Source organism: Miscanthus floridulus, chromosome 3, assembly GCF_019320115.1.
Source record: "Miscanthus floridulus cultivar M001 chromosome 3, ASM1932011v1, whole genome shotgun sequence".
Classification (NCBI taxonomy): Eukaryota; Viridiplantae; Streptophyta; class Magnoliopsida; order Poales; family Poaceae; genus Miscanthus; species Miscanthus floridulus.
In genome coordinates, this window is record NC_089582.1 from 78,889,918 (window position 1) to 78,902,699 (window position 12,782).

The window sequence follows — 12,782 nt, forward strand, 5'->3', positions numbered from 1 at the left end:
AGCCCTTTTTTTTCCTAGCAAATTACGGTAATGCCCATTATACTTTAGAGTAAAACGCACCGAACGTCCATTAACTTTTGTTGGAGTGCCATCAATTTTAAAACTGTATTTTTGGTCCATGAACTTTTAAATTGATTCACTGTAGGTCCATGTCATTTATTTAACCTTAAATTCAAAGTACATTTGCAGAAAACCTCCTAGCTTTCTTTGCGCTGCTCGTTTCGGCATGCCTACCTCGTCGTGGGAGAGTAGCCCTTCGCGGGTGATTGTAGCCAAGCAGGAGCGGTAGCACGACGTGCCGATGCATTCGCCGAAGTCGTCGCGGGAGAGCAGCCCTTCGCGGACGAGGTCGTTGGATCGCTCCTCGACGCGGCGCCATAGCTCGACGACCTCGACGGAGCCCGTGGTGCGGCTGATGAAGCGGAGGCCCTTGAGTGCGCGCCTAGCGCCCGCGCGGGAGCGGTTGAGTTGCGCCTGCTCTCTCGATTTTTTTTAATTTTAACACTTTTTGGAAACTAATTTTAAATCTAACACGGTCGGTTTTTTTTAAACTAACACTTTTGGCCACGCCTATTGCCCTAGCGCGGCCAAATGCCTGTGCCGTGCCATGTATGGTGGCGCGGCAGAAGGCTAACGTGGCGGCGACTAGAATCGCAGACCGCTGACGGGGCAGGGCCTGCCGCGCCACCGATCTTGGCGCGGTACTGCGCGCCCTGATCCGTGGCGCGGCAGAGCCGAATAAAACCGACGCCGCCAGTCCCGCTGCCGGAGCAGCAAGGCCGCCGCGCCCGCGTCCGCCCGTGCCAGCCCTCCACCGAGCACGTCGGCCGCCACGCCACGAATGCTGGCAGCCCGGCTCTCCATTGCCGCATCTCTCCCTTCCCTTCCATTCCCTGGCCACCTCCTTCCCTCCTCGTCCTCGTGCAAGGTAATGACATACATTTTATTTTCGTTTGAATGGTGGATAGTATATTATGAATGGAAGCTAAGTTTAGGAGAAAAATTATGTTTGGGAACTATGGTCTACGGTTTGAAGGAAGATATTAGTTTGATTTTATCAATGTTAAGGTTAATTATTTAGTTAGAAGTATGTTTACCATGTATATTTTTGTTGCTATAATTGTTGGTTATATTATTTTAGTTGCATTGCAAATTATTATATTTTACATTAATTTGTGTTGTTTTGATTGATGTTTAATTTGAACCGTTTTATTAGATGAAAGACATGTTTCGGGAGCAGTTATGGTAAAAACAGGGTCGTCCTAGAGAATTGTACCCCGACGAGTCTAGCAAAGATGCCCTGTCCCTCCTGAACTTCCTGTCCCTAACTGTGACTGTGGTTGTCCGGCCGACATGTTTCAATCGAGACATCCGGACACAGTGGCTCGTTGCTTCTACACGTGCAGTCATTTTAATGTAAGTAATTGTTTCCGTATATTTTTCTAATTTATTTGTTTTACTAGGTTACTAATATTTTGTTGAATTTTTATTGTGTAGGACCATGAGAGCTACTTTTTCTTTCAGTGGATCGACGGTGCAGACAAGTTTGACCCCAGGTACCTCCTTTTCGACGATTGGTGGAGATGGCGATATCCACGAGAGCACTTCGAGCGGTGGCTTCCACCTCCCCCTAACCCCCTCCAATGACTGCTAAGGAGAAGCACTTAGCCACAGTTCGACGACTCGAGGAACCTCCTCTGTACCATTGCGGAGACCGAGCCGTGATAAACCCTGACAATACGTTGGAGTTTGTGTGTCCAAACAAGCATGAAGTAAGTGCAAAGTGTATATGTTGAAATGTTGAGCTATATGTGTTATGTACTAATGTCACGTTATTTAGGTGTATTCAATGGCAAAGTGTCGTTTCAAGGAGTGGTCATATGGTCCTAAGAACAAATGGCCCGAAGAACTCTAAAAGCAAAGTAAAAGAAAAAAGAAAGGTTAATTTACAAAGCACTGCCAGCCAAGTGCAAATATGGTGTTAAATCCAACTACGGTCTAGTCCTTTCGGAGCTTGGAATAGACCATTATTGCGGCCATATAATTGACTATGGTGAGGTTGGTTATTTTTGTGGTAACCATAAAATCGTATTTTGTTTCTTTTATTAAGATATATATAATATAATTTATCGTTTGAACAGAGCACTAGGAAATGCAGGTGGGAATGTTATAATGGTCAAGCTAAGTTCTTGGATGAACTAAAGGGGAAACAAGTAATTGCATGAAAGAGGGGATATGGACCTGACTACGTCAACCTTTTCGTTAAACATCACAAAGACAAGATGCGTGAGCTTGCTAGACAGCGTGGTATTTATAACCCGATCAACGTTGGGCTTGTCAAATGGGGATTGAAGAGACGGATGACATTAGAGGAGGAGAGGGCAAGGAAGAAGGCAAGGGAGGAGACAAGAGTATAGATGCAGGTCTTGAACGAGCATGTTGTTTTATTATATGCCAGTGAGTACTTTGAAGCCTTTTTTTCATTACCTGATTTTAAATGTAATATAGTCACGTTGCTAACTGATTGCATTTAATACATGAAGGAATTAGATGCAGCGAGGACCATGTTGCAGAGGTGGCTCATGCAAGGTACGAAGAAAAGAAGTTAGATGAGCACTGTGTCGGGTCAAGGTATGGCTCGAAGCTCATCTCCCAAATACTAAAGGTGTTCGAGCGGAGATACAAGGGTGACATATATGGCAGATCCTCATAGTTGTACCCGCGAACCCTACAGGCCGTGATCATATGAGAGCAAGGGGCATGCATGATCTGATGGACGTTACAACTGCACTGTACCTTTTCAAGATCAACTCGGTAGTTTCGTCCACCATAACGTTCGCCGCCCAAGCTTGTGCCACCCTTGCCCCGTACACTAAAGATATGGTGGTGGGGTCCATACAGCTCGACGGTGTGCTGCTTGGCCAATTCCTCGACCTCCTTCAAATGTCCAGCTCCGGCCTTTCCAAAATGCCCCTGCTCAGCTATATTCCTCTGCGCAAGTTTCTACCTCTTCACAAAATATTCATTGCACTTATGAAACGAGAACTCAACAATTCTAGACACAGGCAACGATCGAACTCCAGTGAATACATGGTTGAAGGACTCCGAGGAGTTAGTGGTTATGATGCCATATCTGAAACCCCCTCGTCATATGCTAATGCCCACTGAGCCTTCTGTTCCATCTGCACCTCTAACCAGGCCTTTTCCGCTGCATTTACCATCTTGTTTAGTTCTTTCTTTGTCTCCTTGAATTGGTGCTCTGTACATACACAACATAGAGCCTTTACCTTTGTCACATACCTCCTGCTTCTGCTTATGCCGTCAGAAATTAGCAGCAAAGTGTCTCATGCACCATCTATGTACTAGAGGCGGGAACCTATCTATATGCTCAGCTATAGCATTAAGAAGCCCTGTGTGACGGTCCGAGATCAAACATATAGTGCGAATTGAGCCAAGCACTTGCACACGTAGAAGCCGCATGAACCATGACCATGATTCATTGTTCTCTCCCTCTGCCAAAGCAAAAGCCATGGGTACTATCTGGTCCTCAGGATCAACAACAGCAGCCATCATCAAGGTGCCCCTGTACTTTCCTATCAGGAAAGTGCCATCAACAAGTACGACTGGCCAACAAAACTGGAATGCATGTTCTATTTGCGCGAACGACCAGAACACACAATAGAGGACATGCCTCAATGGGTCCCGAAAAAACATCCCTCCAGTGTCCATAAACCATTTCAAGCCAGGGTTGTAGTAATGCATTGCACATAAGATGCAGGGCACCCTGTTGTACGCTTCCTCCTAAGTACCCCATCGAATCGCCAGAGCAATTTGCTTAGCATGCCAAGCCTTTCCGTATGCCACATCGTACCTAACAAATCCAGATATGGACTGTTGTAAAGAAGACACCGAGATGTCATTATTATCATCAACGAGCCCCAATATACGACGGGCAAGGTAACATGCAGTGAGCTACTGATGATTTTTATTCCCCCTATTGTGTAGGCAAGTGTGGGGTTCGACAACTTTAGTTATCCTCCACTTGCCATTACTCTGTCTCTTTCGTGCATTTAACCTCCACATACAACCATTTTTACATATCATGTGGTACCTCAACTCCTGGTCTGAATGAGTGACGGTGTACGGCCTATGGTGGTACATAGCATAGTCCTGAAGGAAGAGTTTCATCTCTAACATTATGTTGAATATCATCCCCTTTCTAAGGGTTTCTTTCTCATGGTTATACAATGAATTCCTATACAACTAAAGACCGGTGTCACAAACTACCATATCCGTCATGCTGACATCCCTATAGTTTAGAACGCCCATGAAAGGTACGTTCTTGGACCTTAGTTGCTCAAGCTCAATCGCTGTGTAAGGTGGTGGTGGAACATACTGCTACGCTTCGCTAATTCTGGCCCATAAATCATAGGGGGTATCATCTACAGCCAAATATGTGATTAGTCTACCCTGAGCCTGGACACCATGCAAAACCTCAGTTGGTACTGGTAATGGCATAGTATGAACCGGTACTGGCATGGAATCAGATTGTGTTGGCATAGCATCTGTACCTCCTTGGTCATCATCAGAATCATCTGAATCACTGCTAACTACATCACCGATCCTGTCCTCCTCCTACTCCTCCTCTTCCCATTTGAAATCATTCACATCAAAGTCATTGCTTATACAACCTACTGTAGTTGAATGAAACTACTCCTACGTCAACTGACCATCCAAATCTATATTACCCTGAGTTGCTTCCCCTTCGACCCCTAATTCTTGCTCATTGCCTCCAACACCATCAATGGACGGACCGTCCTGAACACCCTACATTCTGTACCCATTCTCCACCACCACCTCAGCCATGGGCACATTGAAACCTTAGAGAACCCTAGTGTAGCGAGACCAGTGAGCAAAGTCACAAGGGCATGAGGACATAGTGTGCCCTAGTATTTCTAGTATCAAACCTCCCCTTCAGTGTGAAATCACCATCAAACTTTGCATTCAAACAGACACAAAGGTCATTGAAGCTAGGAGGTTCATCAAACCATTCCAATTCTTCTTCCATATCCTCAAACATACCATCTTCTCTCCTAACACTTCCTCCATACAAAACTCTAACACAACAATCTATCTGCAAAAGCATTTCAAGAAACTTCATCAAGTTGTCGAAATCATCGTACGTAATGTCCATAGTAATATTAATACATATTCTAACTGTAACTATACTAACTAATCTAATATTAACATCTATATAAGGCTAACTACAACAACTAATTAGACTAAATCTAATGTATAACTAGACTCAATAACTGTATTAACTAAACTACCTATACTAACTTACTATATTACCTATACTAACTAAACTAAATAACTTTACTAACTCTACTAACTATACTTTAATCATTTTACTAACTTTATTAGGGGAGTACCTCGCTGCAGCGCATTAGACCGGGCTAGAAGGCACAGGCATAGTCCTCGATGGGCAGCCGCCGTGCGTGACTGGAGGGGGTGGCGCGTCGGCGTGCGGGCTCGACGGCCGCACTGGGCGGCCAATGCCCGTGCCATGCTCGGCGGCGAGCTGGCTGGCACGGGCGTACTCGGCGGTGGGCTAGCATGGGCGGATGTGGCCACGGCGGGTAGGCGGCCTTGCTGTGCTGCTCGGGCAACGGTGGCTGCTCGGCCACTGGCGGATGTGGGCCACGACGGTCGGTTTTATTCGGCTCTGTCGCGCCACAGATCAGGGTGCGGTAGTGCCGCGCCAAGATCAGTGACGCGGTAGGCCCTGCCCCGTCAGCGGTCAGCGATTCCGGTCGCCGCCATGTCAGCCCTCTACCGCGCCACCATGCATGGCGCGGCACAGGCATTTGGCCACGCCAAGGCAATAGGCGCGGCCAAAAGTGTTAGTTTTTTTTTAAAAAACCGACCGTGTTAGATTTGAAATTAGTTTCCAAAAAGTGTTAATATTAAAAAAATTCGCTCCCTCCACCACTCGTGTGCCGCCATAGCCGCCTCCCGCTGTAGCTCGATGGGCATGGGGCAGTACGGGGATGGGGACGGGGTCGGCACCGGCGAGAGTGGCCAAAAGCTAAGCTCGCCCAACGCTATGGCAGAACCGTAGGACGCAACAGCTAGCCGAGCACCGCACCGCGAAGCAAACAAGAGAAAAAATAGTGCGAGGAGACCGTGCCCGCTAAGGAATCACCGGCCCGGGGCACGGGCTGCCCACCGCCCAGCCGTTGCTGCCTGGTGCCTACCCATGGGAACGGGGATAGCTGGCTGACGGACGAACGCATTGCGGTGTAGACTAGAACTATGGGTAAGATAATAAAAGGGCCGGGCCTGGCGGGGCGCGCAACCACCGCTGTGCCGCCTCAGAGAGGAGGATGATAGCTCTCGCGCCACGACAGCCGCCATGTGGACGCCGTCACATGGGAGCAACGCCCAGCGTAGTGGCCACCTCCACATCATGGACTACCTGGCGGACGACCAGACCACCGTCGCCTCCACCGATGCGTCCGACAACGAGTCCTACACTATGGGTGTTGAAATTGCGGTGGTCGCCGGTCTTGACATGGAACGTCAGCGACTCACCGGTGAGGTCGACCTCCGTCGTCCAGAGCTGGCCCCAGCAGCACTTCATCGGCGTCCACTTGACGCGCTTGTTGCCCTTCACCGACAGCCCCACCACGTCCCCGGCACCACCGACGTTCGTCACCATCACCATGTTGTAGTGCGGGTTCCCCGTGATCGTGTACTGGATGCCGCCTTGCCTCACGCACACCACCCTGCATATGTGTGTGTCAATTGTTTGTATGTAGATCGGTAGATGATGCGCATGCATACGGAAGTGCTGCACTACTACTACGTACTTGCGGTAGGTGATGGGCATGATGCCATCCTTCTCCTCGGTGATCTTGAGGAACGCCAGCATGGTGAGCTCGAAGTGCTCGCCCTTCTGCCCGCTCACCGGCGGCGGGGCCTGGTTGGTGGCCATCACCACCACGGTGCCCTTGAGCTCGTAGCACACGCCGCACCCAGCCCCGTTGCTATATAGTGATGGGCCCACGGCCACCGTCAGCGCGCTGTAGTCTTTTCCCAGCTCACCCTTGTACCCACACGCGCCGCCGTCCGTGGTGCCAGACCCATCGCGCCCGCCGTAGAACGTCGCGTGCCCGTCCGTCCACGGGTCCACCTTGAACTTGCCGTGGTTAATGTGGGGCTTCTTCTTACTGGCTCCACCATCGTCCTCCTCCTCCTCCACCACCTTGGCTCCCACGGCCGACGACAACGCAAGCTCGACGAGCAGCAGTGACGCTAGGAGAGGCGCCCATATTGTCCACGAATGATGACGACCAGACATGATTGGTTATGCTTTAATTTGCTTGGTAGTCAGCGTATGTGTAAACCTAGCAAGCTTACATGATAATATATATATATATATATATATATATATATATATATATATATATATACATAGCCTTGCAGTGGTCCCCGTCCCCGTCCCCGTACCACCCCACGCCCGTCGAGCTACAGCGGGAGGCGGCCATGGCAGTGCGCGAGCGGCGGAGGGAGCAGGCGCAGCTCAACCACTCCCGCACGAGAGCCTGGCGTGTGCTCAAGCTAGGGCCTCCGCTTCATCAGTCGCACCACGGGCTCCATCGAGGCCACCGAGCTGTGGCGCCATGTCGAGGAGCGATTCAATGACCTCGCCCACGAAGGGCTGCTCTCCCATGATGACTTCGGCGAATGCATCGGTACGTCATGCTACCGCTGCTGCTTGGCTACAATCGCTCATGAAGGGTTGCTCTCCCGCGATGAGGCAGGCTGTGCCGAAACGAGCAGTGCGAAGAAAGGTAGGGGGTTTTCTGCAAATGTACTTTGAATTTAAGGTTAAATAAGTGGCATGGACCTACAGTGAACCATTTTAAAAGTTCATGGACCAAAAAATATAGTTTCAAAGTTGATGGGCCTAGATGACACCCCAACAAAAGTTAATGGACATCCGATGCATTTTACTCTTATACTTTTCTTTTCGGCTCCGGGGTTGGGACTATGGTGCCGAGGTAGCGCTAGGGTGTTTATGTCTTTTGCCTCTAGAGGTTCTAGGAGGTTGGCTTGTCATGCAAGAAGATATTTTTTCAAAACGGGAAGATAGGTTTAAAGCCCGCTAGTTAAATCCAGCATGTCCATCGTGTAAAGTTTAGTCACTAAGCTTTATATTACTATAAACTTTATATTACTTTAGCTCCTTAGACTTAAGCAGGAAATATAAAGTGTTATATAAAGTTTAACCAACCTTATAAAAAATTTAGATCACACGAGTGATCTAAAATTTTAGTCCTCAACTTTAACCAACTAGTTTAGACAAGAGAATCTAAACAGACTCTTAATTAGTGTCCATTGTGCTAGTTATTTGTTAGATCTAAAAATAATCTAAATTAGCCGGAGTTCATAGCTAGCTAATAACTGTTATAAAACATGTTGTCAGCGGTTGACATATTTTCTCTCTCCATCTCTCATGATCAATGTAGTTGATAAAAGTAGAACACATAGACATAAGAGATAGAGAGACTATTCTTTATTTCTCTGAATATTAGTGATTACAATATAAAGCTCCCACGTATATGTAGCCCTGTCAAGGTCTAAGAGTTTGGTAAGAGCCCACATACAAACAGACTAGGATTAGGATTTCTTGTTCTTCTTTCCTTCTAGGATAGAGTCCGTATGTTTTACAACACTCTCCCTTAGGCGATTACCAAAAAACTCCATCCAAAAATCCAGTGGGAAAAACGGTTCTTGAAGAAAAGAGTACATCGCATTCGTTAATTGCCTTGCACATGTTGTCTCATTAAAAATCTTGTGTGAGAAATCTTCAAGTAAAAACTTACATAGAGAAAAAGAGTACAACATTTAACCTTCTTGGTCATTTATTCTTCAGGATATTCTATTCTTCATAAATAGATATTGATCTTCATGATCTATGCATAAACTTTAGTATTTTAGCAAATATGATCTACTTGATCTTTGTAATTCTAGTGGTTTATCTTTAAGGTAGATTCAATAAATATATGGTCCCCCTCATAAAGCCAAAATTTGAACTTCATTGTTCAAACCACACTTTTCATAAATGTGTGCTTAATTAATGGAATACAACACCCAATACTATATCTTTCAAAAAATTGGCTCATAATTCTTCTATGAATTATATATAGGTATAAACAAGGGCAATATGCTTCATGCATAATAACCACTTATTAGTTGTGCAAAACAAATAAATTTTGTCCTTCAGGATAATAAATCCTTTCAGAGGATTATGGGGATAAATAAGTTAATATTCAATATCTTCTAGATAGTGTATCAAATTTATACTAGAGTCTAAATACTAATAATTCTTCCTTGGTGAATTTTAAATTATATGTTCTACAAATCTTCGAGATTTTGATTCTACCACTAAATAATAAATCCAAATCTAGTCTTGTATTTGGCATTTAGGGGATAATTCAATTCCCAAAGTCACCATTATTCTTATACCTTCTATGGTATTTAGAGGCTATCAAAACTTCATTGCTAGTTTTATAATATACACTTTCTAAGTGTTTGTATGACACCTTCATGGTATTTAGGATTTCTCATTTTCTTTCTCTCGGGTCTACATTCACTTTAGGTATTAATGGTGTTTTTCAAGAACCGACCGGTAAATCCTTCATGGATTAAATCCTTTAAGGATGTTTTCATTCTTAGAGAATAACATTTCTCTTCTATGAGATATATTCTCTACTATAAGAGAGATTATTATGTGATATACACAATGAGATAGTGTTATTCACTACACAGTCATTCGATGACTATTCCTTCTAGGACATGCTCTTCTTGAGACTTTAATATTCATTCAGAAATATATTATACCTTAGATTTCTTAATACTTGGTATATGAGATTTAATTTTCATATGTTGCGATTTATATTCTTCAGGAACTATATGGATCTTCATAATCCACTTATTAACTGCATATTTCATATTTATTCATTTCATTTGCCAGAGATATAGCAAAACATTTATTTCTTCTTAGTAGGAGATTCAGCCTCAATTGCTTTCTTCATTGACCCGATATAATCGCTGCAAGCGACTTTGCCATGGACTTTATTTTCTGGATCCGGGTTCTCTCATAGGAGAAACATTTGCAATTATAGAGATAGTGTTGTCGACAAATATTATTTTCTCCCAATATTCTCGCATTGTGAGATTATTCTATCTCTTTGTCATTTTCCAAACAAGAGATAATTTGTTGTTATGCATATCCAACACTAATGATGTGCGCACATAGTGTGTTGGTTTTCATCTTCATGACAACCCTCTTCATGAGGCGCTTAACCTTATTCATGAGGTGTACTCTTCATGAGAATGGAGGAGTTTAGTCTTATTTTATTTAACATGTATACACTAAACTAGAACCCACAGGCGTCCCCGTAGATTTTAGTATGATAGTATACAACATTTAGTTTACTACTAGTAAACACAACTTCTGGTTTGTAACTTCAAGTTACTCCTCTCGTTTTTCAAAAATATCTGGCATATGCTCCGCTTCATGCTTCACAAGAGCATTAGTCAAACTATTGTTTGATTTAGTGTGTGATACTATTCCTGCTTCAAGCTTCAAGGAATATTTTTTTCTTAAGATCATTTTTCTTCCGTGGAAATAATATTTGGCATTCAAAATAGGCTTTGTCTCCCCGTAATGCCAATATTATTAGATCTTTAATAGCATACTTCAAAAGATATCCCCTATCACGGGCTAAAAAAAATCAAATTCATGTATCTCCAACTACAAGTGGAGGCCCATCCATGTATGCTATGATAGAGATTTATGAGAAATATTAACGCACATATTTAAACACCGGGGTTATTATCTATTGATGCAGCGAGCTATAATACATAAAGTGAACTTAAGAATGTTTAGCATTCCTATAAACTCAGGGATGTTCTCCCCTGATTTGCACATATCATAGTTTAGAAAACTATTTCATTGTCTAGCTTCTTTATTGTTTAACCAACATAATTGATCCAAGTACTCATACATAAAAATGGACCATATACTTCAAAAACATAGAATACGCAACATTCAAACTCACATGAAATTTCTTTTAGACTTTCTAATTGTCATTAATGCAAAATTTTCCAAATGTCTTTTCTTCTTAAATCCCAAATCATTATAGGTGTGTTATATACCATCTTAATTCCACAATTATCCATCCCATCAATTGGGTTAGTCTCCATTGAGCTAATTTCATATTAACTCACTCTCCCTGATCTTAGGCTATGGCCCTAGATCAATCCATTGCTTATGCATGCAATGCATTGAAAGCAAAATATTCTTTAGTTCAATGAGAACTATATAGACATAGCATGCTAGCTAGCCAATTTAATTATGAGGGAAGTGCAAAGGTAGCTACTAGCTACAAATATAACTTCTTATGCTAATATTCATACAGGAGTAGAGGTAGTTGCAGCTCATTGAGAGCACAACATAGTAATACACATTTGTATGTAACATGGAATGTTGGTATTCAATCCAACAGAATAGATAACAATAAAAATGCAAACCTACAAGCTCGCATGCAATTAGTGCAATGTAGAGAACGGCCGGAAGGGACGCGGTTGAACCTTCAAGTCCTGATACATGCACTTAAAAATAGATTTAGGAAGGCTATGCCTATTAAATATATATTACCCATATTTTCTTATGCCTTTACCTAAAATTCCTCCCCCTTTTCATGCTATAATTACTTCAAGTAGTAATATGCTACATGCATCATCTATGAATAATCATTTCTAATGTTCCATAGATTTCAATCATACTTCTAGTATTCATTGGTGCTGGCATAAAATTCACATATCCAATGTACTATTTAGTATAGGGTAGGACATAAACTTCTAGTTTTTTGGGCTAAAGTATTCAATACATAGTTTTAAGATTATACTATTTCTTAGCTAAATTAATCCTTCTAAGATTATTTAATATGCTAGTATAGTCCCACTATTCATGTGCTTCTAGAAATTCAGTTTCCCTTCTACCTACATGGTAGTAGTGCACAAAGAACTATAATCTTCATGGTTAATTGAGGCCTTTTTGTGGATAAAATTAATGCAAAATTTATTTAGATAGATAATAGGCAATTGTTTATATGTAAAACATAATTAATTCCATGCAAGATTAACATATATTACTGCAAGTAAAAATTGCAACTAGGAATATTCAATGCTTCATATTAGTCTTCAAGCTAATAAAGTAACCATTAACTCTTCTATGAGTTTACATAATCCACTTAATTCAACGGGAATTAAAACTTAAAGCACTACCACCACTATATCAATACTTCAGGATATGAATTTCAAAAGAAACAAATCTATAAGCACATGATTTAAGTTCTTCTTCAAGAGAAACTTTAAATGTTCTAATCTCTATCCATTCTTACATGTTTAGCTTCAATGCTTGACATTTAGCAGCTTCATACTTACTCGATCCTTCTAGGAGTATAATATGCAAGTCATATATCCTGATTCATAGAGCTATCTAAAAATTCTGACTCAATTTCTACTTGATATTGAGTAATTCTGGATGATATTGGATACTTCTAGTACTTCAATGCTCTTGATCTTCTATTTCAAGAAACATTTCTTCTGGAATTAGACAAAGTCATCTTTATCATCTCGTCTTCTATGACTTTTAACATAAAGCTTCAAACTAATTGTATTATATAGAGTAGCATTTATATCCCATA

General features: G+C 42.8%; 1 protein-coding gene across 1 annotated transcript; it reads right to left on the reverse strand.

Moving 5' to 3' along the window:
• Positions 1-6,427: 6,427 nt before the first annotated feature.
• Positions 6,428-7,363, reverse strand: LOC136543925 (expansin-A26-like). Its single transcript, XM_066536241.1, has 2 exons — positions 6,873-7,363; positions 6,428-6,788 (listed from the first exon to the last, which is right to left on the reverse strand). The coding sequence occupies exons 1-2, from the start codon at positions 7,361-7,363 to the stop codon at positions 6,428-6,430; spliced, it is 852 nt and encodes a 283-aa protein (XP_066392338.1).
• Between the last annotated feature and the right edge of the window lie 5,419 nt (positions 7,364-12,782).